Source organism: Ovis aries, chromosome 18 (genome assembly GCF_016772045.2).
Source record: "Ovis aries strain OAR_USU_Benz2616 breed Rambouillet chromosome 18, ARS-UI_Ramb_v3.0, whole genome shotgun sequence".
Taxonomy (NCBI): domain Eukaryota; kingdom Metazoa; phylum Chordata; class Mammalia; order Artiodactyla; family Bovidae; genus Ovis; species Ovis aries.
This window is the reverse complement of record NC_056071.1, coordinates 45,740,209-45,764,389: the sequence shown is the minus strand read 5'-3', so window position 1 is coordinate 45,764,389 and position 24,181 is coordinate 45,740,209. Positions and strand designations below refer to the sequence as shown.

Sequence of the window (24,181 nt, the reverse complement as noted above, 5' to 3'; positions counted from 1 at the left end):
AGGACCAAGTCAGACCAGGCATGGCTTTGAAGTTATTTCTGTCTCGGTGGATTAGAGGTATCAAAAGAAGCAGCTCCACAAACCTTTACCAAATATTTACAATTCTGCACTAAACAACCTCCACCGTACCTTAACCTTTACTGTCTTGTGAAATGCTTGCCAACCTCCCTGCCAAACACATACACTTGCCAGCGTAGGAGAGAGGGCAGCAGCTCAAAGAAAATGAAGTGCAAACGGGAAAGGATCCACTGTCTTTGTCGTAGAGGAGAACGAGGCCTTTTGGTGGTGACCTACCTGCAGAGGGGGGACTCCGTCTCCCCATTACCATCACCCCCCAACCACCATGACAGTTCATTACTTCACTGGGGTGTTGAAGAGACAAGTTCTATACTCAGCTCAGTAAAGTTGTGGGACTGCCCTGAAGGCATAGTTTCCGAAAGTGCCAAGGGGGGCCATCGTCAGTGCAGGAGAGACGCAAAACAAAAGGTTAAGCCACAGTGGAGGCCGGTGATGGGGCTGTCGGGGTTTTCGTCACGTAGAGGACTGCCACACTTTACTTGGTTTACAATAAACCTCCTTCCTCAGATGTTTCTCAATGAAACTGCTCATTGTAGAATTCTCCAGTTGCTTCTAAAATGCTTCAAGGATTAGTGAAATAGATGACTGATGTATTTTCTATTTTTCAGACTCCTTACTGTGAGCACAAAAATCTTATAATAAAAAGAGAAGGATAAATAATAATAATAATAAAGGATAAATGAAAGAAGCCGGCAGGTGGGATACCATGTCGCTGGGGCAGAGAAGAGGAGCAGGCCAGCCCTGGCTGCAGTCAAGCCCACGATGAGATACATTATGGAGACTCATTGTAGGACCTGCCTTGGTGAGGTTCCCCCAAAGGGATTCAGTCAGCAACAGAAGCTTCTGGCAGAGAAGTTACCAAAGGCAGAGCTTTAGAGAAATAGATGGCAGCCACTGAAATAACAGTCACCAAGGTTTGTTCATGAATCCCCCTGACACAGTACCCAAGGACCCCCAGAACTGACTGTGGGACTCTGTGTACGCGCTAAGTTGCTTCAGTAGTCTGACTCTTTGCGACCCTAAGGACTGTAGTCTGCCAGTCTCCTCTGTCCATAGGATTCTCCAGGCAAGAATACTGGAGTGGATTGCCATGCCCTCCTCCAGGGGATCTTCCCAAGCCAGGGATTGAAGCCCTGTCTCTAACATCTCCTGCATTGGCAGGTGGGTTCTTACCACTAGCGCCACCTGGTAAGCCCTGCTGTGAGACTGTAACGGAACCTAAGCAGAAGCCTACAACAGCGATGGAGACCAGGACCAAAAGTATGTGCTATCCTGTTAACCACCAGTTGTTACCTACACTACACACAGAGGAACTCAGAGATATAGTGCCTTGGGCCATGTTTAGGCATTTCATTCATTCACTCAACAAATGTTTATATTTCAAGGCACCGGATTCAAGTGCTTTCTAAAACAGAAATAATTAGACTTCAGTTTGGCCATCTAAAAGCTTTCACTAATCAATGCTATAAGCACACAAATCTACATAATACAGATTAGAAATGGGTCATTATATAGTCACAAATAAAGTCTGCACTGGCCAGGTGGTAGAGAGAGATGATTTCTGTGCTGGAAGAATTTGGAAAGATTTTTGCATAGGAGCTAAGGGTTGAGGTGAAATTAGGGTGTGCAAAGGCAATGCGGAACATATTCTCAAAGACAAATAATCTGAGTGATGGTATTGAGAAGGGAAAGGATGCACATGCTTAAAAATAAAAGCAGGTGGTCCCATTGTCTGGGCAGTAGCGTACAGGAAAGGAAATAGAGGAAATTGTGGTCAGAAAAGTGGGACTGTCAGGAAATGGAGGGCTGAGCGCCCCAGGTCAAGGCGTCAGATTTTCTGTATAAAGTGATGAGAACTCACCAAAGATCCCTTAGCAGGAGAGATTTGATGATTACTTCAGGGAAATTAATCTTTATTTTAGTAGCCAAGAAAAGTATTGAATACAGGGCCAGATTAATCATGATACTTTACATTAATTCCTGTTACAATAATATTCAGTAGTATATACAAGCAAGAAGATGGTTCATCAGCTTTCAGTCCTAAACTTTTTTTTTTGTACTGCCCAGAACACCGTTTCAGGCTACCAGCTTGCTGTAGGCTCAGGGAGTAAAACCTCTTAAATAATAGCTTGTGTCAATCATAATTAGGAATATCCATTGGCTGGAAGGAGGGGTAGGGCCGGCACAGTGAATAATCATTATGTAGAAAATGGTTCTCAGCCAGCCTTACCAACAAGAGGCATATCCTCCAGGAAGGCCTTCTGGCTGCCCCACAGTCTCTCCTCGCCTCTGAGAGTGGGAGCTTCTTTCATAGCCCATGGTCCCGATGCAAGTATTCTTAATTTCCTCAAGTAATTTATAAAGTCGTTAATGCACACCCTCATTCCTGAAAATTCGTGAAAACATCCTTTTCTATAGGAGTATTTTCCTTATTATGTAAAAATAATAGTAAGAGCCCATAGATATTGAGAGTCTATTATGAGGCATTAAATATGTGATAAGCTCAACATATTTATTTTGCACATTTTAGAATATGAAATGGGAATAATGATCATAACTCCATGATATCTACCCAGGACCTGTTCAGTTCAGTTCAGTTCAGTTGCCAAGTCGTGTCTGACTCTTTGCGACCCCATGAACCACAGCACTCCAGGCCTCCCTGTCCATCACCATCTCCCGGAGTTTACCCAAACTCATGTCCATCGAGTCGGTGATGCCATCCAGCCATCTCATCCTCTGTCGTCCCCTTCTCCTCCTGCCCCCAATCCCTCCCAGCATCAGGGTCTTTTCCAATGAGTCAACTCTTCGCATGAGGTGGCCAAAGTACTGGAGTTTCAGCTTTAATATCATTCCTTCCAAAGAACACCCAGGAGTTGATTTCCTTTAGAATGGATTGGTTGGATCTCCTTGCAGTCGAAGGACTCTCAAGAGTCTTCACCACCACAGTTCAAAAGCATCAATTCTTCGGCGCTCAGCCTTCTTCACAGTCAACTCTCACATCCATACATGACCACAGGAAAAACCACAGCCTTGACTAGACGGACCTTTGTTGGCAAAGTAATGTCTCTGCTTTTGAATATGCTATCTAGGTTGGTCATAACTTTCCTTCCAAGGAGTGTCTTTTACTTACAGCCATGAAATCATGGCTGCAATCACCATCTGCAGTGATTTTGGAGACCAAAAAAATAAAGTCTGACACTGTTTCCACTGTTTCCCCATCTATTTCCCATGAAGTGATGGGACCAGAAGCCATGATCTTCATTTTCTGAATGTTGAGCTTTAAGCCAACTTTTTCACTCTCCTCTTTCACTTTCATCAAGAGGCTTTTAGTTCCTCTTCACTTTCTGCCATAAAGGTGGTGTCGTCTGCGTATCTGAGCCTGTTAGTTGTAATCAAAAGTAATAATCTCTATTTATAGAAAATGCTTCCATGACTCCTGCTGCAGTTTATGAATATTTGCTTTTAATTTCAGAATTGCTTTATAGTTTCAAAATTTTGAAGAGACTTTAAAAATTCAACATAATTTGTTTTCTCTTTTCAGAAATGTAGAAAGTACATCTCTTTTCTACACAAATGTAGGGGAAAAAAATGTAGGAAATGTAAAGAAAACTGTTTAAACCTTAATCCCACCATTCAAAGATGATGATGATGATTAATATGATGTTGTATATATTCCTATAGTTATGAAATTAAGCTATGATATAGTTTTTAATAGAGAAATAACATTTGATTGTATAGACAATAATTCATTTAACCTATATGCTTTTATCGACGAAGAGTTGGACGCTTACTGAGCAACTTCACTTTCACTTTTCACTTTCATGCATAGGAGAAGGAAATGGAAACCCACTCCAGGGTTCTTGACTGGAGAATCCCAGGGACAGCGGAGCCTGGTGGGCTGCTGTCTATGGGGTCGCACAGAGTCGGACACGACTGAAGCGATTTAACAGCAGCAGCAGGAGCACCATATGCTTTTATTGATTTAAAATGTTTCCAATTTTTTCCTTTTAAAAGTAGAATGTTTATGGGCATGCTGTCTAAATATTTGCTTACATTTCTAATCATTTCTGACACATTTATAGAAGTCTAATTTCTAAGTCAAAGGATAGGCATATTTTAAAGGGCTTTGATGAGTACTGACAAATAATCCAGAAAATTTAGACCAGTTTAACTGCCCTCTCACAATGAATGAAAGTGGCCATTTTCTTGGACACTAGATAGTAATATTAACTTTATTATTTGAGTAATTATTTGTAATGCATATTATTCATTCATTTTTTTCCTTTTGAGTTATATTCTTTGCCCATTTTAAAACTCATATGTTTGGGGTTTTTTTTATGGGGAATGGGGCTCATTTTATGTTTAACAAATATTTATATATTTTACAAATATATTTTAATATGTTCTACTTTATAATTTTTATAGTATTTTTTATATACAGTCATTTAAATTTTCACATGGTCATATCTAACCACCTTTCTCTTTCATGATTTCTGGACTTGTCAGATTTCGAAAATCTAGCACACTCAAAATTACATAATATTCAAATTTTTATATTATTCTTATGAATTTACGTTTGACTTTTCAATTTTTTAAAATCTATTTGGAATTTATTTTGGCATGTGATGGTAAAGCAGTCATTTGTCCTTGTGTGTTTTGCAAGCAGTCTTGATGTCCCACATTGTTTGGTAAAAAGTTCATTCTCTTTTCTCTGTTTCCCCTATTTAACTATGCACCCATTTTTTAAATAGATAAACAAACCAGCTTGAGGACTTTCTATTTTTTCTATTGTATTTTAGCATTGTAACACCTCGTAATGTCAGATATGGTATGGTGAGGGCCTCATGATTGGCTTGTTTTATTCCAATAGAATTTGTGCTAGTTCTGCCTATTTATCCTTTAACATTTTTCAAGATATTAGGAAATCTTAAACCATTTTAGAAGGCATATGGGCTTCCCTCATAGCTCATTTGTTAAAGAATCCACCTGCAATGCAGGAGACCCCAGTTTGATTCCTTGGTCGGGAAGATCCTTGAGAGAAAGGATAGGCTACCCACTCCAGTATTCTTGGGCTTCCCTTGTGGCTCAGCTGGTAAGAATCTGCCTGCAATATGGGAGACCTGGGTTTGATCCCTGGGTTGAGAAGATCCCCTGGAGAAGGGAAAGGCTACCCACTCCAGTATTCTGGCCTAGAGAATTCCATGGACCGTATGGTCCATGGGGTCGCAAAGAGTCGGACATGACTGAACGACTTTCACTTCACTTTAGAAGGCATGTAGAATATTTATATCTATCTAAGGCATACACCCTTACTATGTACACCCATGTCTAAACTTGTTTACCATTGTCAGTGCTCAACAATATGTTGGTGAAGTTCGTGCAACTGCCATGTGTAGTGTAGGCTTTCATTTTCATTGTTTCCAAATACTCCATGGTATGAATGGGATGTATCGTTTAAATTATTTATCCATTATTTTTTGAGTGAAGCTTTATGTGGTTTCTTTTGCTATGAACATTCTTGTCCTGTTATACATACATATGTAGATATTTCTTGAGGATATACACTGCTCTGAGTTGTGGGATTTACACTCTTCAACTTTATATTGAGTGGCCTCATGCTGCTCTCCAGAGTGGTGATAGATTTACTTTGCTACTTGCAGTGTATAAGAGTTTCCATTGCTCCACAGCCTCATAGATTTTAGTCTTTTCAAGTTTTTAAACTTTCACCAATGTGATCAATTTATTCTTCCAGATGAACTTTGTGGTTGTTCAGTCACTAAGTTATGTATGACTCTGCAGTTCCGTGGAGTGCAGCATGCCAGGCTTCCCTGTCCTTCACTATCTTCTGCTGCTGCTAAGTCGCTTCAGCCGTGTCTGACTCTGTGCGACCCCATAGACGGCAGCCCACCAGGCTCTGCCGTCCCTGAGATTCTCCAGGCAAGAACACTAGAGTGGGTTGCCACTTCCTTCTCCAATGCATGAAAGTGAAAAGTGAAAGTGAAGTCACTCAGTCGTGTCCGACTCTTTGCGACCCCATGGAGGAGCCTACCAGGCTCCTCTGTCCATGGGATTTTCCAGGCAAGAGTACTGGAGTGGGTTGCCATTGCCTTCTCTGGAGTCTGCCTAAACTCATGTCCACCGAGTTCGTGATGCCATACAACCATCTCATCCTCTGTCTCCCCTTCTTCTCCTGCCCTCAGTCTTTCCTAGCACCAGGGGTCTTTTCCAGTGAGTCAGCTCTTTGCATCAGGTGGCCAAAGTATTGGAGCTTCAGCTTCAGCATGAGTCCTTCCAATGAATACTCACGGTTGATGTCCTTCAGGATTGACTAGTTTGATCTCCTTGCTGTCCAAGGAACTCTCAAGAGTGTTATCCAACAGCACAGCTCAAAAGCATCAATTATTTGGCACTCAGCCTTATGGTCCAACTCTCACATCCGTACTGGAAAAACCATAGCTTTGACCATAATGACCTTTGTTGACAAAGCAATGTCTCTGCTTTTTAATATGCTATCTAGATTTGTCATAGCTTTTCTTCCAAGGAGCAAGCGTCTTCTAATTTCATGGCTGCAGTCACTGTCCCCAGTGATTTTGGAGCCCAAGAAAATAAAGTCTTTGACTGTTTCCACTGTTTCCCCATCAATTTGTCATGAAGTGATGGGACCAGATGCCATGATCTTAGTTTTTTCGAATGTTGAGCTTTAAGCCAGCTTTTTCATTCTCCTCTTTCACCCTCTTCAAGAAGCTGTTTAGTTCTTCACTTTCTTATATTAGAGTAGTATCATCTACATATCTGAGGTTGTTGATATTTCTCCTGGCAATCTTGATTCCAGATTGTGGTTCATCCAGACTGGGCATTTCACATGATGTACTTTACATATAAGTTAAATAAGCAGGGTGACAATATATAGCATTGACATTCTCCTTTCCCAATTTGGAACCTGTCTATTATTACATGTCTAGTTCTAACTGCTACTTCTTGACCTGCATACAGGTTTCTCAAGAGACAGGTAAGGTGGTCTGTTATTCCCATCTCTAGGGGGGGTCATGTTTGGGAATGCATGTAAGAATTAAAGATTTTAAAATAAATAAATAAATAAATAAATTTTTTAAAAAAAGAATTTTCCACAGCTTGTTGTGATCCACATAGTCAAAGGCTTTAGTGTAGTCAATGAAGCAGAAGTAGATAATTTTCTGGAATTCCCTTGGTTTCTCTATGAGCCAGGAGATGTTGGCAATTTGACCTCTGGTTCCTCTGCCTTTTCTAAATCCAGCTTGTACATCTGGAAGTTCTCAGTTCACATACCGTTGAAGTCTAGCTTGAAGGATTTTGAGCATTACCTTGCTGCTAAGTCATGTCAGTCGTGTCCGACCCTGTGCGACCCCATAGACGTTAGCCCACCAGGCTCCCCCATCCCTGGGATTCTCCAGGCAAGAACACTGGAGTGGGTTGCCATTTCCTTCTCCAATGCATGAAAGTGAAAAGTGAAAGTGAAGTCGCTCAGTCATGCCGGACTCTTTGAGACCCCATGGACTGCAGTCTACCAGGCTCCTCCGTCCATGGAATTTTCCAGGCAAGAGTACTGGAGTGGAGTGCCATTCATTGCCTTCGGGGCAATTGTACAGTAGTTTGAACATTCTTTGGTGTTGCCTTTCTTTGGAATTGGAATGAAAACTGACCTTTTCCGGTTCTGTGGCCACTGTTGTTTTCTCTATTGCTGGCATAAAACTTGCTAGCATATTGAGTGCAGCATTTTAATAGAATTATCTTTTAGAATTGGAAATAGCTCTGTTGGAATTCCATCGCCTCCACTAGTTTGTTTGTAGCAATGCTTCCTAAGGCCCATTTGACTTCACACTCCAGAACGTCTGGCTCTAGGTGAATGACCACACCATCATGGTTATCTAGGTCATTAAGACCTTTTTTGTATAGTTCTTCTGGGTATTCTTGCCCTCTTCTTAATCTCTTCTGCTTCTGTTAGGTCCTTGCCATTTATATCCTTTATCGTGCCCATTTATATCCTTTATTGTGCACAAAATGTTCCCTAGATGTCTCCAATTTTTCTTGAAGAGATCTTTAGTCTTTACCATTCTGTTGTCTTCCGCCGTGTCTGACTCTTTGCGAACCCATGGATTGTAGCCCACCAGTCTCCTCTGTCCATGGAATTCTCCAGGCCAGAATATTAGACAGGGTTGCCATTCCCTTCTCTAGGGGATCTTCCTGACCCAGGGATTAAACCCCGGTCTCCTGCATTGCAGGCAGATTCTTTGTCATCTAAGCCACCAGGGAAGCCCCAGATGAACTTTAGAAGTGTGTTGTCAAGTCCTAACAGAATTTGTAACTTCATACATTTGGGGAAATTAGCATATGTACGCATATACACAGAACTCTTCTCATCTAGGAACATGACTTTCCTTTCCCATATTTTCTTTTACCTCTTTGTAGTTTTATGCCTTTTCATAGTCTTAAATATTGCTTAAGATAATTCATATGCATTGCATATTTTGTTGCTATTGTGAATGAACTCTTTCTTCCAAAAGGTATTTTTAAGCCCAAAGTTTACTTTATTCTTTTACTGACTTTGAATATAAGTAGATTAGTGCCCTCAAAAGATGGAAAATATGTTAAGAACAAATAACTGGGCATATCCATAGCATCATCTAAAATGTCAAATAAAAGGTCAGCATTGAAATTAAATTTCAGTACCATTATAAACACTGCTGGTCCCCTTCCTTTGATCTGCACCACTCTCCAGAAGCCTGATTTTTTAAAAGTCAGTTTTGATGACTCCTCCTTCTAATAGGCTAGTATCTTGAAGTGATCTAGAATTCACCACATGAAGAGTGGGCAGAAGGTAGGCAATTTCTTTGGGATTCACCTGCCTGGAGCACTTTGCACACCTTACCAGGTTTCATTAGTAGTTGTAAGGACAGTGCTTAACCTTACCAAGGTTAAGCTTTAACTTTAACCATATGCTCAAAACTCAAGGACATAAAAGAAGGTAGGAGTAAGAATGGGGCTTCCTATCTCAAGGCTCCTCCCTCTCTGTCTGAGCATCCCTCTCTTCATCTATAGAAGTTATCAAGTACCTGCTATAGATCAAGGGTTGGGTCTGACGCTGTTAAAGTAGAGGAGATAATATGAAAAGAGTCTAAGATATAGTTCTGTCCTCAAAGAGCATACAGGCTAACTGGAAAGAGAACCACTGTGCATGAAGAATTCAGTTCAGTACCCTTAAAGAGGACTCTCATTTTTTCTATAGTACTCTAAAGCTGCATCCAATCATAGGGACAGATAGATAGATAAGCTAGAGATATACAAAATACTTGGGAGGTATTTTAGCTTCTACACCACCCTGTGAGTTGGAACAATGGGAAATATTCTTTTACTATCACAGCTGGAGAGATGGCCTAGTTTAACGCTGCTGTGTCTCAACAGTGACAGCCAGATGCAAACCATATCATTATTTTTCTGGGGTCTCTGAGTGTGTACACTTCCTGCCATTGCCACCCACTGGCCCTCAGTTATGGGTTGTCCTGAACTACAGCACTTTTCTCTCCACCTGGGGGAGATACTATGTTGAGTCCCCAGCTCTATTTAACCAATCTCTGGAGTGAAACAGTAAACTCACCTGCTTCTCAGAACTTTGAAAGGAGTAGGAAAAAAGTCCAGAACCCTGTGTACCTGGGATTAATTTGACCTGTTTTCAAAAAAAGAAAAGTTCCTCCCTCCAACCTCTTGCTTTAGAATGACTTGGAGTAACATCTAGGGGGAAAGAGATTAGTCTGTTCATTTGTCTTGCATTATGGTACACATCATTAAAGACCAAATACAAAAGATATATACACAGTCTTGAAGATTAGAAATAAATTGCAAGCTATTTTGATTCTTCAGAAGGAATTAATAGTATCACATTCCTTAATCTTTTGTAGAGGATTTACAAAGTGGTTTCATAAATATGATCTCCTTTAATTCCCACAACAACCCAGTTGGGTAGGCTGAGCAGGTAATTCTATTCTCATCAAACCCATAGACCTTCAAAGGCTAGACAGGACTTGAAGACCCAATCCTAAAAACAGGCTCAGAGCAGCTGAGCTGACACAACTGGTAGACGAAACTAGAAAACCTATCTCTAACAACCAGATCCATTGCCTTTCTACTAACCATGATGCCTCATCCATCTCAAGTAGGGAAAGATGAAAGTGGCCATTTAATCTGTAAAGGACCACAATGGAAGGAAGGAGAGAAAGGTGCTCAAGGGATTTGATAGTAGAATATTTTATGACCACATTACCTGAGATACCCACATTCAAGATTACGAGAGAGTGAGGTATTTGTGTTGTTCGATCACTAAATTGTGTCCAACTCTGCAACCCCATGGACTGTGGCCCACCAGGCTCCTCTGTCTTCCACTGTCTTCCAGAGTTTGCTCGAATTCAGGTCCATGATGTTATCTACAGAACCCGGTAAACCACCTGTGGCTCATGTTCCAAAGCTACAGTCGACGCAAAAGTGAAAAGCCCCGCATCCAGCCTCTCCAACTCCAAGGGAGCACTGCTTCCCAGGCAGTGGATCCCACCTGGCTTTCTCAGGGGATGCCTCGGTCTGGAATTTCAGAATCTCTGAGAAGGAGGGTCATCTCTAAGACTGACTAGGATGAACAGGGCCCAAAGTTAGCCCCAAATCTTGAAACCTCATTAGAACAAATTCCACCTTTAATGGAACCAAATTTTACATTTCCCCCAGAACCAATGCCATGGGGGAATAACAAAGCCAGAGCAAGAATAACTTTCCAGGCCTGCCTCCCTGAACTAACCTTTTGTGAGCTCATAGATGGATGGACAAAACCAGACAAGGTGACAACCATGCTAGGAAGGGGAACCACTTTTTTTCTGGGGACCCCTACATCTACTTTCATAGGAATCAGCTGACATAGGAGATGCAATAGTGAGACAGGTTGCCCAAGGCCTGTACGGCAACCTCTTTCCCCTCCTAAGGGAGGGTAGCCTGTGGCCTCCTAGCTAAGCTCTTTACTTGGCACATCACCAGGGATTTGGGACAGACAACTGGATCGCCATGCCCCCGTGACATCAACACTGTTCAGACACCAGAGCGAGTAAGACGGGAATTTGATCCAAAGATTGGTTTTGGAGAATCACACTCAGACTGGAAGGCTGAGCCCCTGAAAAAGATCTGTCTCGCCAGCTGGCCAAAATAAATACGTGCAAAAATAAAAGAAAAGGAGAGAAAAGCAGATTATGAATAGTTTTTCCAGACATGCAATTCTAAACCTTAGTCCAGATATGCACTTCAGAAAAAAAAATTGCCTTAGTCTTTTAAATTATTTCATCTCTGGGAACAAACGTATCTTACTTCAAATTTGCTTCGATTTAGAAAATTGACACAGGGTGAGCAGAAGTTTATTATTATGAACATTAAACCACATTAACATTAATGTGAAATGCACATCACTTGACTATTATTGATATGAAACATACATGACTACCTTCTATATCCAGGCAGTAAGGTCTGACTTTTTGCTGTGAATTTACTGACATCTATGTTCAGGTTTTAAATTCCATTTTTTGTTTTGAGAGGTCAAATTTCCCCCCCAATATTAAGTTACTTATTTCTATAACTATGTATCAAATGCCTTCTCTATGCTTTGCTGTCTACTACTGAATTCAGGACTAATTTTTTTATGTTGAGGAGAGGAAGTAGAGTGAGAAAGCGGGGTTCCCCATGGGGAAATATAGCTTACAGGAGACTTGACTGTTTACAATGCTAATTTTCATGTAACTTAGAAAGTGCATATGGAATTTGGAGATGTTTTAATTCTCCCATTAAGAAGAGATGGGTATTATCATGTTCTGCTCATAATGACCATGGTCATACTGTATTTTGAAATAGTAGCACCCATTTGGTGTTTTCAATCCCACAGTTTCCAATAAAAACATCAGTGAAACAAAATTATTATGAATAATATATTAATTATTATGTGCTAGAAGTTTAACAGTGATGATATAACAAGTAGACTTTAAAAGTAAAGTCTTCAATGGTAAAGAAATAATTCATCCAAACACTATAATACGTAAAATGGAAAAAGATTTTTATAATTAACTGCTATATTCCCTTGTTCTAATATTCTCAGGCCTGGGAGGGCAGAATGTTTACAACCAGCATTGTAATCCATATCCTAAATACCTTTTTGATGACATTGTTCTTTGGTTAAATTATGTCACACAAAACCTCCCAGAGAAATGAAAAAGAGCACAGTAATGAACAAGACATATAAAGCTCAGAAACTCCTTCAATAGCCTTGCCAATCTGCTCATCCATTACTGAGCATGTTTTCAGAGCAGCCATTCTGACCTTACTAACGAGCATCTTTTGAGAATCACAACTGTTATAAAAGGAAAGAGACCTTGTTAACCAAGAAAGTTCATATTCCACAGAAGCCTCACACATTAAATACTACATAATCTATTCACAAGGGAGCAGGAAAATCAATATTCCAAGTCCAGTAATCTCAAATAAGCTACTGAATGTTTTTGTATTTGGATAATAATGACAAACTTTGAACCCTAAATTATGAGTAAACATTTTAATACAAGCACCTAAACACTTTCCCCTACTTTTGACTATTTAAGACTGTTTTTATGCCTTTGATGCCTGACTCATTTACATGAGTTATGCTATAAATGAAAGTCAAAGAGAAGATGCCTTTATTATTATGGCAGCTTACTGTTTAATACCAAATCTCTATATCCAAACAGCTAAAAAAAAAAAAAGCTTGTTCTGAAAACTCTCAAATCAAAGACATTGGCTAATAGAGGATGAATAATAACAAAAACTTCAAAAACAAATTCACTCATGTTGTACTGATGCTGCATCTATAGGGTTCATGTGTTTAATTGTGTCTCAACAGGTGCTTACCCACATCAATGATGTGTCTTTTTGTGGTAAATGTCAGATTCATTACTTTTGTTTAACAGTATCTAGCATAACATGAAGTCCATTTAATAAGAACCTTTGATGATGGTTACAAACCCACAGCAGAGCTCCCAGTTACCACATCTAGTTTAAAAAAAAAACAAACAAACAACTTTAAACAAACTTACAATCACCAATAACAAAAATTCCAGCACTGACTTGTCACTATTTTTAAGTACTCTTTTTTTCAGTTAGAAGGAAATTCTTCTGAGTAATGCAGTGCTTCTCAAATTTGAACACAGGGACAAAACACCTATAGATTCTGATTCTGGGGTGAACCCCAAGATCCTGGGTTCCTGATACATTCCCAGGTGAGACCAATGTTGTTGGTCCAGGAACCACAGTTTCTGTAGCCAGAGTAGAGGATTATTTCTAGGAAACCAGTAAAAAAAAAGCCTCAGCACCTTACTAGAGTGTTCCTTGAATTTTAATATCTTACTATAAAGATGCTTATCCCAAACACGACCTACCTTCTGAGCTAAATTAAAGAATAACTGTCACTGTTGTGAAGACAGATCCTTCAAATGGAAAATATAAAACATAAACCCGTCTGGCTCTAACTGGCTCAGACAGTAAAGCATCTGCCTGCAATGCGGGAGACGTGGGTTCAATTCCTGAGTCGGAAAGATCCCCTGGAGAAGGAAATGGCAATCCACTCCAGCACTCTTGCCTGGAAAATCCCATGGACGGAGGAGCCTGATAGGCTACAGTCCATGGGGTCACAAAGAGTCGGACGCAACTGAGCGACTTCACTTCACTTCAGTTCTCCCACTGAAACATTCATTCATTAATCAAACATCTGTTGCACATCAAGAAAGCACCCCCCGTGAAGCAAAACAAACTAAGAAAGGGCACAGACTTTGTATTTAAGGAGTTAATGGTACAGCAGGAAAGATGAAACATCTTCCCTCAAACACAAACTGTATACCCAAGGAGAAGGGAGCCGGTGTCCTTGAACAAGTGAAGAGCTTGGAGAGATGACTCACAATTGTGTGACTCAGGCCTTCCTAAGCGGGCGGGAGTCACCCTGTGAAGGATGGGCTGGGTGAACAGGCAGATGTGGAAAGTGAGGAATGGCCCCACAGAGGTACAGAGAGACATTTTGGGGGTTTCGTTAACATTTTAATTTCTACAACCAAAATGCTTGAAAGCAAGTTTTATTAAAAGATTCCAAGATTAGACTGTAGCTTCTCAACCTCTGGAGTTCACAAAGTGGGGTTTCCAAACCAGCAGCATTAGCGCCCCCAAAAACTCCACAGAAATTCTCAGTCCCCTCCCAGGACCTCCTGAATCAGAAACTCCAGACCAGGCCCTAGAAATCTGTTGTAATAAGCCTTCCATAATTAAGCTGGAAACTCCCTGGACTAGATCTTCTTTGTTTCAGTGTGGATAGAAATCTCTCAGGAGCTTATTGAAATGCAGAGTTCTTGGGTGCTTCCTAGAGAATCTGCTTTAGTACAATTGAGAAATGGCCTGAAAGACACTTTTTTAATAAGCAGTCAAGCCTATTCTGACCCAGGTGGACTATACACCCCATTTTGAGAAGCTGTGAGTTAGAGTATGGTCTCAAAACAGGAGATGAAGGAAAGAAAAAAGTATGTGGAGAGAGTAAACAAAAACAGGAAAGGAAGAAAAAGGAAACAGCTCTGTGTCTATCAGTATGAAAGCAGCCAGTAAGGAAAGGGTTTGATTCTGAATGCTCTGGAAAGAAAATGAGATCCAGAAAGCTGATACCTACGTAACTCGCACATTTCATAAAGTGTGATGGACAGTTCCACCGGGATTTTTCAATAGCCATAAACAATGCCTCTTTTATAGCAGAGGTCTCCGAGTATGACTCCTCTTGACATTACAAGTGTAGAGAAATCGTTCAAGTTCTTTGCCTGACGCCCAAGAATTCAATAAGCCATTGCCATTTTTAAAAGACTGTCATTTATTGCTTGTGGATCACAGGAGAGCTGAATGGCAGAAATTACTCTGAAAGCCTTGTCCTGTTTAGAGACAAGAGTCATTTCCTCTCAGAGGGGCCTTCCGTTTTCCTGTAAAGTTCCAGGGATAAGTCTCAGAGAGACTTAATCTGCAGAAAATAAAAGTTAGGCTCCAAAGAAGCTATAACCCTAGAGCATAGTGAGAAAAATGACTAGGTTTTAAGGTTGAATTTTATCCTTTAGTCTTCCTTATTTTAAAACAAAATTGAGATGCTTACTTTGGGTCTAGGGTATTCCAAACAGAAGATAAAACATGGAGTTCCTCAAGAAACCATATTATTTCTGGGTGCCAAGAGACTGAGTTTCTAGGGCACAGATCTCCCCAAAACCTGCAGGCTGCTGACAGGCAACTCCTCTGAAGAGGGCAGGGCCTCAGTATCTGTCTTCTCTCACATGGCTTAAAGTCGGAGGGAAGAACAGACACCCTGGAGTCAGAGTGTTCAACCGCTTAATTGATGTGACTTTAAGCAAATTACCTCATCTCCCTCTGCTTCCGCTTTCCCATCTATAAAATGGGCGTGTTAATCATAATAATTTTATGGGGTGGTTGTCATAATTAAAGAGCTAACATGTAGAGCGTTTAGAAGCAGTCTTGACACTTGAGTAATCACTTATGTGCTTTTATTATTCCACATAGTTTATAAAGCATAGAATGGATCCAAGTAGATATGAAGATGGCACTTAAAACATCAAATAAAAATACACATATCATTGAAAGGACTTTGAGAAATGAATTACTCATCAAGTTAGTCAAACGTGCATTACATCAAAATTTTAAAAAAAAAACAAGAGGAACTTCAGCCTTTTATATCTGACTTTATAGGTATTTTCATTTTAAGGTATTCCAGAAACAGTGTTTCTCAAATTCCTCTGGTTGTCTTATGGCTTCTCCCTTAAGTGTGGAGCCTCTGTGGGCCATCTAACCTTTCTGGACCCAAGTTTCCCCATCTGTAAAATGGGCTCACGGACACCCACTATGAAAGGAGCCTCGGTTGCTGCAGCCCTGTGCTACTGGAGGCTGCTGCTGTCTCCCAGTGCCCAGCAACAGAGGAGGCTAGATGCTAACCCTTGTGGGTCTATGGCACACCCCAGAGCAGCCACCCCAAAGGGAGAGATGTCTCCAAGTCTTATGTTTTACTGTAAAGATTCATGAGACTTTTTCAAGTTCTATTCCATGACTTTGCTGTATTTTTATGTCTAAATTGCTTTCCAGGGGGCTTCCCTGATCTGCCTTCCAGTCCAGGGGATGTAGGTTTGATCCCAGGTCAGGGAACTAAGATCCCACATGCCACAGGGCAACTAAGCCCACATGCCACAACTGCTGAGCCTGCTAGCCACAACTGGAGAAGTCCAAGCACCGCAACATGCCACAACTAAGACCCAGGGCAGCCAAGTAACAAGTAAGTCAATAAACATTTCTTTAAAATAATAGTAATAAATTACTTTCCAGTTAAATTGCTTAACTTTCTCCCTCCTCTCTCCCTCTGACACTCCTCCAGTAAAATTAATATGCATTGGCTACCCACTTATTTCCTAATGTTAAAAACATCCCAGGTTCAGAAACCCTAGAGGAAAGCTCTATACAAAAATCACACTTCCAAAACCAAACTACACTAAAAAAGTTTAGTGTATAGGAACTATTTTCTGGATTGCCAAGGACTTTCAGTTCTCCAACATTTCCACCTCGCCTCACCTTGTCTACTCACCATCAGAGATCCAATATAGTAAACACACAGCATGGGAATTGAAAGCAGGAGATGCAATACTAGAGAAGCCAGCATTCAGTGGAGAATAGAATGCACTGCAGAGCGAGTACCCAACTCATACATTATTCAGGGGAAATTATACCCTGGAAAAGCGTGTTGAGATGTCTCCCACATTTCAAAGGCACAGAGTTGTACTACAGACTTTGGAAATTTCCTGAATAGGGCTCCAAGACTTTAATATAATCATTGCTCTATCATTTTTAAGGAAGAAGACCTCATCTCTAGTTTTTTGTGTAATATAATAAATCACCTTAACTTAGACACTAAAATTCTTATCATGGTCTTCAGATTAAGAAGACAGATTTGTTCGTAACTTATAAAGCAAACATACTCAAATGGCAGTCTCCCAGTCTAATAACTTCAGAATATTGTTATTTATAACTGTCTTAAAAAAAAGAAAACACTTACTACTACGTAACAGTCATATAAAATATTAAGTTAAACTCCCAGTTACCTTTTGTTTTTTTAAGTATAAGTCAAGGTGATCTATAGACTTATATAGGTCATCTATGGAAGGTTATAAAAAAATATATGTTTTCTAAAACATAAGTATGGATCTATCCCTTAGGTCTCTGAACCACACAAGAAAAAAAAATCATACTTTAAAGTATCAAATAATAATATATATATAGTAACAATAAATGGAATTGTCTAACCTATTAACCAATTGAAGTAAGATTAAAGAACATTTTTATATTTGGAATGTAAATGATCTTTTTTCCACTTAGAGATTTCTTTCTTTTAAGTGACGGCTATAAAATTACAAGTATCACCGGCATAAACCACTGGCCTCTTAAGATTCATTTCTCTATTATAATTTGTGTCATGAAGTTTGATAGATATATTAAAGCAAAGTTCAGTGCTTTTTTTTCTTCTTCTTCTCATCAGAGGCTTTGGAGATCTTTCTACTTTCAGAGAAGAGCTCTAAAGTAAAGCAAAATCACTACATGAATACCTGAAAACTAATATCTTCCACTTTTGCAAGTAAATTAAAATTATAGTTGCTGGGAAGATAAGAGACCTCAATTGACTCACATGTTTGAATAGCAAATTTTATAGTTTCCTTGGAAATATAAGTGACTATGATCATACTGGGAAATCCCTGGTGGCTTAGAGCGTAAAGCATCTGCCTGCAATGCAGGAGACTCGGGTTCGATCCGAGACCCAAGTTTGATCCCTGGGTCAGGAAGATCCCCTGGAGAAGGAAATGGCAACCCACTCCAGTACTCTTGCCTGAAAAATCCCATGGACGGAGGAGCCTAGTAGGCTACAGTCCATGGGGTCGCAAAGAGTTGGACACGACTGAGCAACTTCACTTCACTTCTTCATGATCATACCATCTGTATAGCAGAAAAAGATGTTTTCAAGACTAAGTTCTTCCCAAGAGATGGTGATGGTGAAACAGGGACCTGAGCTCCTTCCCGAGCAGGACCTGCCTCAACCAGCTGAACTCTATAAAGGGAGCCTGCAGGCCAGCTCTAGCTTGAAGTTCACTATAGACACCCAGAGGAAAAGGCAATGTTCATCTTTTACAGTCATAAATGTTGTTGCAAATAAGCTACTTAATTTAGTGGGTGGGGGACATTATTTTATATTGTTCCTATTCTAAAGCCAAGACACACTCAATGATTTAAACAAAGCAGAAAATGCAGAAGCCTCCACTAAAAATTCAAACTGAGCTTCTTTTAAACCTCCCACACACCCTTGACCAAAAACCCTTCACTAGCAATCCCATTCTTCACAAGTACTCAGTGTTAAAGCCTGGTGTATTCAAATAATTTAAGGTTTTTAAAATATATTTAAGAGGTATATTCTTTATATGTTACAATAAAGTGGAATTATACTTATAAATATTGTTCTACATAATGAAAGTCAAATTATCACTGGTTTCTAGACTAGCATAGAAGCAGAAAGAAAAGAAGGAGCTGAATTACCTTAATGGTTTAGTGGATTAAAACTATGACAATGGTACAATCCATTTACTTTATGGGGATTAACTATAAAGAAGTCAAAGGAGTGTTCCTATCCACTCTTTGGAGCACTAGTTCAGCAGATAGAGCCAGGAACAAGCATATGAATGCTTGGACTCTGACCACTCCTTGCCCCAATTTTAGGTTCAATATCTGCCATGCCCCCCTTGATTACTGCAAAGTTTCTTTTTATATAAAGGAAGTTTAAAATTTGTTACAGCTGTTATTCACTATACTTGATTGGGTTACAGCTAGATTATGTCATAGCATCATCCAATTATAAAAATTAGTAATTAGCTTAAGATGTTAATACATCATAATTTCAGACGTTTCACCCTCATCACCTTGACAGTATTGTTTTCAAGCTACCTACTTGTTATTTTTACAGCAGACTGAGCTCATTCACTACATCTCGGTTTTTCCTAATTTCATTTTCTAGGGTATTCATCTTACAGTTCTTCTACTCACAGATGTTAAGTATGTTGCTCTGAGGATGAGTGCAGTCACCGCTTTGACCTTTAAGAGGCTATGCCTAGAATCTCACATATGTCCACTTTATCACAGAAATGAATAGTACAGTGTCGGGTCATAATGGCTTGCAATGTGAGCATCCAGACTCCCATTTTATTTAGGGAAATTCATCAAATACTTATGAAGCACCAGCTATGTGCCAGGAACTGTGACAACCATTGGCAACACCATGGTGAATGAGATAGGCCTAACCCTTGCCCTCGCAGAGTTTCCAGTCTAGTGAGGAAGATAATCACTAAACATAGATCTACAGATATGAAAGTGTAAGTGAAGTCGCTCAGTCGTGTCCAACTCTTCTCGACCCCATGGACTGCAGCCTACCAGGCTCCTCTGTCCATGGGATTTTCCAGGCAAGAGTACTGGAGTGGGTTGCCATTTCCTTCTCCAGGGGATATTCCCAAGGTAGGGATTGAACCCAGGTCTCCTGCACTGCAGGCAGACGCTTTACCCTCTGAGCCACCAGGGAAGTTGCTCTACAGATATGAAGGGTGTTCTAAAAGAGTAGGTAGCAGTGCCATGGAAGTACAGAGAAAAAAAGATCTAAACCACCCTCCTGGGGAGAGGAAATGTCTTCTTGAGAATAAATGGCAAAGATGGATGAGGAGAAGAGGAGATGTTGAACAATGGAATCTCACAGTAGATGGTCAAAGAGCCTGCTATTTTTGGAAATCAGTGATTCTCAAAGATTAACTATCAAAACATTTTTAAGCCACTAGGGAACCTCAGAGAGTGAGATCTTCCCACTAAGAAGGTAGACAGGCTCTCAAACCTAAAGGCTATTGCTCCTAGCTCTGATCTGTCTGTCCAGGCACAAATCAACTTCTGCTCTTGTTCATGCAGAGGCATTAGATGTTTTTCCCTTCTCACTGTGATGTGTCTTCCAGCTACACCCATCTAGAAATAGAGGACAATGTTTCTTATAATGTGATACAAGGAACACAGGTGCAAAAAGATTTCTGTGGGTAGAACAAGGGACAAACATTAATAATTATGCTTTTTTCTCATAAATTCCTTCTTGCTAAATAAATTCAATTGATTCTAGCAAGTCAACTTAAAGGAATATATTACATAAATAAAAACAAAATTAAGTTTGGATAACAACATTACACCAAGGGTGTTCTAAACCCATTAATGTCTCTACCTCATATTTTTTCTCCTGTAAAATGGGAATAATAAGACTTGCCTCATTTATAATGGTGAAATGAAAATGTCCTTAAGCCATAGATGAGTTTCTGGTACTTAGTAGGTCTTCAGCAGATACAGGTTTCCTTTATTTTTCCCCTTTCTTGCTGCCCACATGCTGACCTTTCTACTGTCATTCTTATCTGGCCTGCACCATCAAAGGCAAAATGTAAAATGTTGCCCACTGACTGTATTTCAAATTAAAAGTTCAAGATAATCTTACTACTGTCATCATACTTACTACTATCATAGACATAAATAAATACACATATACGCCAGTACAAAAGAAGTGTTCTTAAAAAAAAAAAAGTGCTCTTTAAGACTGGAAGTCCTTTTTGTGTACTAATAATCATTAGGCAGAGAGCTTTAATGTCACTATGATAAAGATTATTTTCTGGGTGAGTTTGATTTCTCTCTAGGTGAAAAGGAGCAGGAGGAGTAGAGACTTTTAAACTAGAATAGAGGCTGACTTTCAGCTCCACCATTTACTAGCTGGTCACATAATTTTATCCTTCCGAGCCTCAGTTTCCTCATGCAAAGAAACCTGCTACCTGACAAGGCATAGGTAAAAAAGTAAAACAATGACTGTGAGGCATAGAACGCTCTACCTGGCCTGGCCCAGCAGCTTAACCGAGGTATGGACTGAGAGAAAGGCCTCAGGTGGAAAATTGTAAGTTTGTGCAAGAGGTTGGAGGTCGGTACAGACAGAAACTCTGGGTCCCTAGGGGATATGGACCCAGGACCTGCAGCATTTGGGCATACTAGATATGATTCGCTCCATTATGCCATCATGGTCCTTGGTTTTTATCATTCCTGCCTCACGTTATAAGGATTTGTGTGTAATCAGAAAAAAAAAAAAAATCACTAATTGTCTCAGCCTGGGTTGTCTCAGAAAGCAGAGCCAGAGGCCAATGTTTCTGGGCAATGACTTTATCAAGAAGTACAAACCCAGAAAAGCAGGGGGAGAAACAAAAGCAAGCAAGCCAGGGAAGTCAAAAGCACCAGTGCAGGATATGTCTGGAAGCTGGGTACCAGCTTAGTCTCCCAGGTGAGGTGTACAGGAGGCTATATAGATGAGTATCTCAGAACACTTCACCAAGAGATGGAAAGGAGCTGATTTACTAGTTTTTTCCCTCTCATCATCATTGAAAGCTCATTTGACAGGGACTTGGGTCCCCTGCATGTCCACGGGGTGTGTGGCGCAGCACTGCCACTGCTAGCAGGCCACCCCTCAGCTTTTAACAGAGAAGCCCCAGGGCTGTAGGTGAGAGATGTGTGGCTGGGGCATGAGATGAGGGTCTGTCAGTGGGTGCATGAGGTTGTTCTGATCTCATCAGCGGCCGGCCTGGGACTAAAGGTTCTGGAGACAAGTGAGCACAAGAGGATGTGAAGAGGCTTATTAAAGGTGGCTGAGTCATCCACTGAAATACCAGGCGTGGCCCAGTCCTCACGTGAACCTAGTACCACGCCAAGGAAACTATCTTAAAAGAGTGTGAAGCAGCCTCACAGTGGCTTCTGACTTAAAATCAACTTTCTACTACGAAACTCTGGTACCTCAAATGGAAAACAAAGGCAACTGAGTAGATGGGGGTATTTTTTTTGCCATAGAGTCTCATCACAGTGAAAACAAGTCTCTGAGAAGCTGGAGACGTACTGGAAGAATGAGACACAGAAGGAAAATAAACTGAGTGGAGCAAATCCAAAGGAGTGTAAGTCAGGAAACTTGGTTACTACCAGTGAGGTAAAGGAAAAGGGTTCTCTGCTTCACTAAAGAAATATTCTATTAAGAATTTCTAGCTATTTTAAGGAGAAGGCAATGGCAACCCACTCCCGTTCTCTTGCCTAGAAAATCCCATGGATGGAGGAGCCTGGTGGGCTGCAGTCCCTGGGGTTGCTAAGAGTCGGGCACGACTTAGCGACTTCACTTTGACTTTTCACTTTCATGCATTGGAGAAGGAAATGGCAACCCACTCCAGTGTCCTTGCCTGGAGAATCCCAGGGTCAGGGGAGCCTGGTGGGCTGTCATCTATGGGGTCCCACAGAGTCGGACACAATTAAGTGACTTAGCAGCAGCAGCAGCCAATCATAAGTATATACAGATTTTTTTATATGTTTATAAAATTTGCATTAAAGAGGCAGATGCTCAAAATCTTCATAGGCGCCATCCTGAGAGGGAGGCTACATGAAAAAGAGACACATGTTTATGTGTTGGAACAACATACGTACTAGGAAGAATTCAGACCTGTGCAGATATTGTTCAAAGGAGGAGAAAGGAAATGTGCTTGACTTTAATTTCTTTATAGTCATCAGCTCTCTATTTTTTTAAATCTGGATATTGTTGAATATCTAGGTACTGATGAAAAGGTCAATGATCCTTTTTCTAAAATCATGCAGGAACTATTAAAGGAACTATTTTACTTTAAAGAAAATATTTTGTGTTACTAGGGCCCTTGAGAAACATTCTCATTTAAATTCTAATGTTGTGAAAAAAATTCATTTTTGAGTTGTTACAAATCTGCAGAAAATGATCTAAAAGTTTTATAATTAATATATAAAGAAGATGTTAAAATGTATCAAAGGATTATATAAAAGACTAACACAAAGAATACAATAATGAAGATAGTGAAAACTTTTTTAAAAGCAACAAACAGGTTTCAATTTCTGGAAGAACAACTGTGTAAATTGCTACAGAATCTGTGGTCTATGTAGTCATACCACCGAGGCACATTCTTGAAGATCAAGTGCTTTGTTATAGTCAGCCATAGCTTCTTCAATCAGACCTATCTTACCACGAACTTCTGCTCTAAGATTATATATTAGAGCATCATTAGGTTGCAAAGACAAAGCTGTAAAAGAAAAAAATTTTCAAGGTATCTTTTATGTGAGCACTCAAAAAGACTCTCATTTTTTAAATACAAATTTTACAGTAAATTATAATAATACTTTATTATTACTATAAGTTATTATTAGTAAATAATAGTATATAATATAAAAATAATACTTTAGTATTACCTATTTAAAAACATTTTTCCTCATATGTACATTATTTAGTTACATTTGAATCTTTATAAGAAAATTAACTCGGGAAACACAGTACAATGTCTTTTTTGAAAGTCAAGCAATATTTGTGTATGATTTCCCTAATAATTTTCTACATTTTAAATGCCAAAGCGGTAAGTTATTACATAAACAAATCTATATTGATTACATTAAAGATAAGATATATAAAATCATTAATTCTAATGTAAATTTATCTAAGCAAATAGACCTGATGTCTTTCTTCTTTTGTCATCTAAAAACAATTCAAACATTGTAATCTTACTCAAAAAATTACCAAAAAAATATACCTTTACTTAGGTCTTCTTCAGCCAGTTCATATTGCTTTAAACAACAGTAGAAGTATGCTCTGTTAAAATATACTGCAGCCCACAATGGACAGCTTTCAGCTACATATGCAAAATCTTCTTTCGCTTCTTCATACCGCTTTAATACTGTATTTGCAATAGCTCGATTCATGGTAGCACATTCATTTTCTGGATCAAACTTTAAAGCCTTTGAGAAGTAGTCACTAGCCTATAGAAATGTGAAGATAATGACAATCTGAATATATTTTAACTGGCAGCTATACAGCAATTTGAAACACTTTTACTATAAAACTCAGGCCATCCGTATC

General features: G+C 39.7%; 1 protein-coding gene across 1 annotated transcript in view; it reads right to left on the bottom strand.

Annotated features, from left to right (window-relative positions):
- Positions 1-12,048: 12,048 nt before the first annotated feature.
- The window catches only part of TTC6 (tetratricopeptide repeat domain 6), a 244,409-nt gene continuing 232,276 nt past the window's right edge, over positions 12,049-24,181 (bottom strand). Inside the window, exons 31-32 of the mRNA XM_060401450.1 lie at positions 23,856-24,081; positions 12,049-23,354 (exon numbers count right to left, since the gene is read on the bottom strand). Coding sequence (XP_060257433.1) covers positions 23,218-23,354; positions 23,856-24,081 — 363 coding nt within the window. The 3' untranslated portion in view covers positions 12,049-23,217. The remainder of the gene's footprint in view (positions 23,355-23,855; positions 24,082-24,181) is intronic.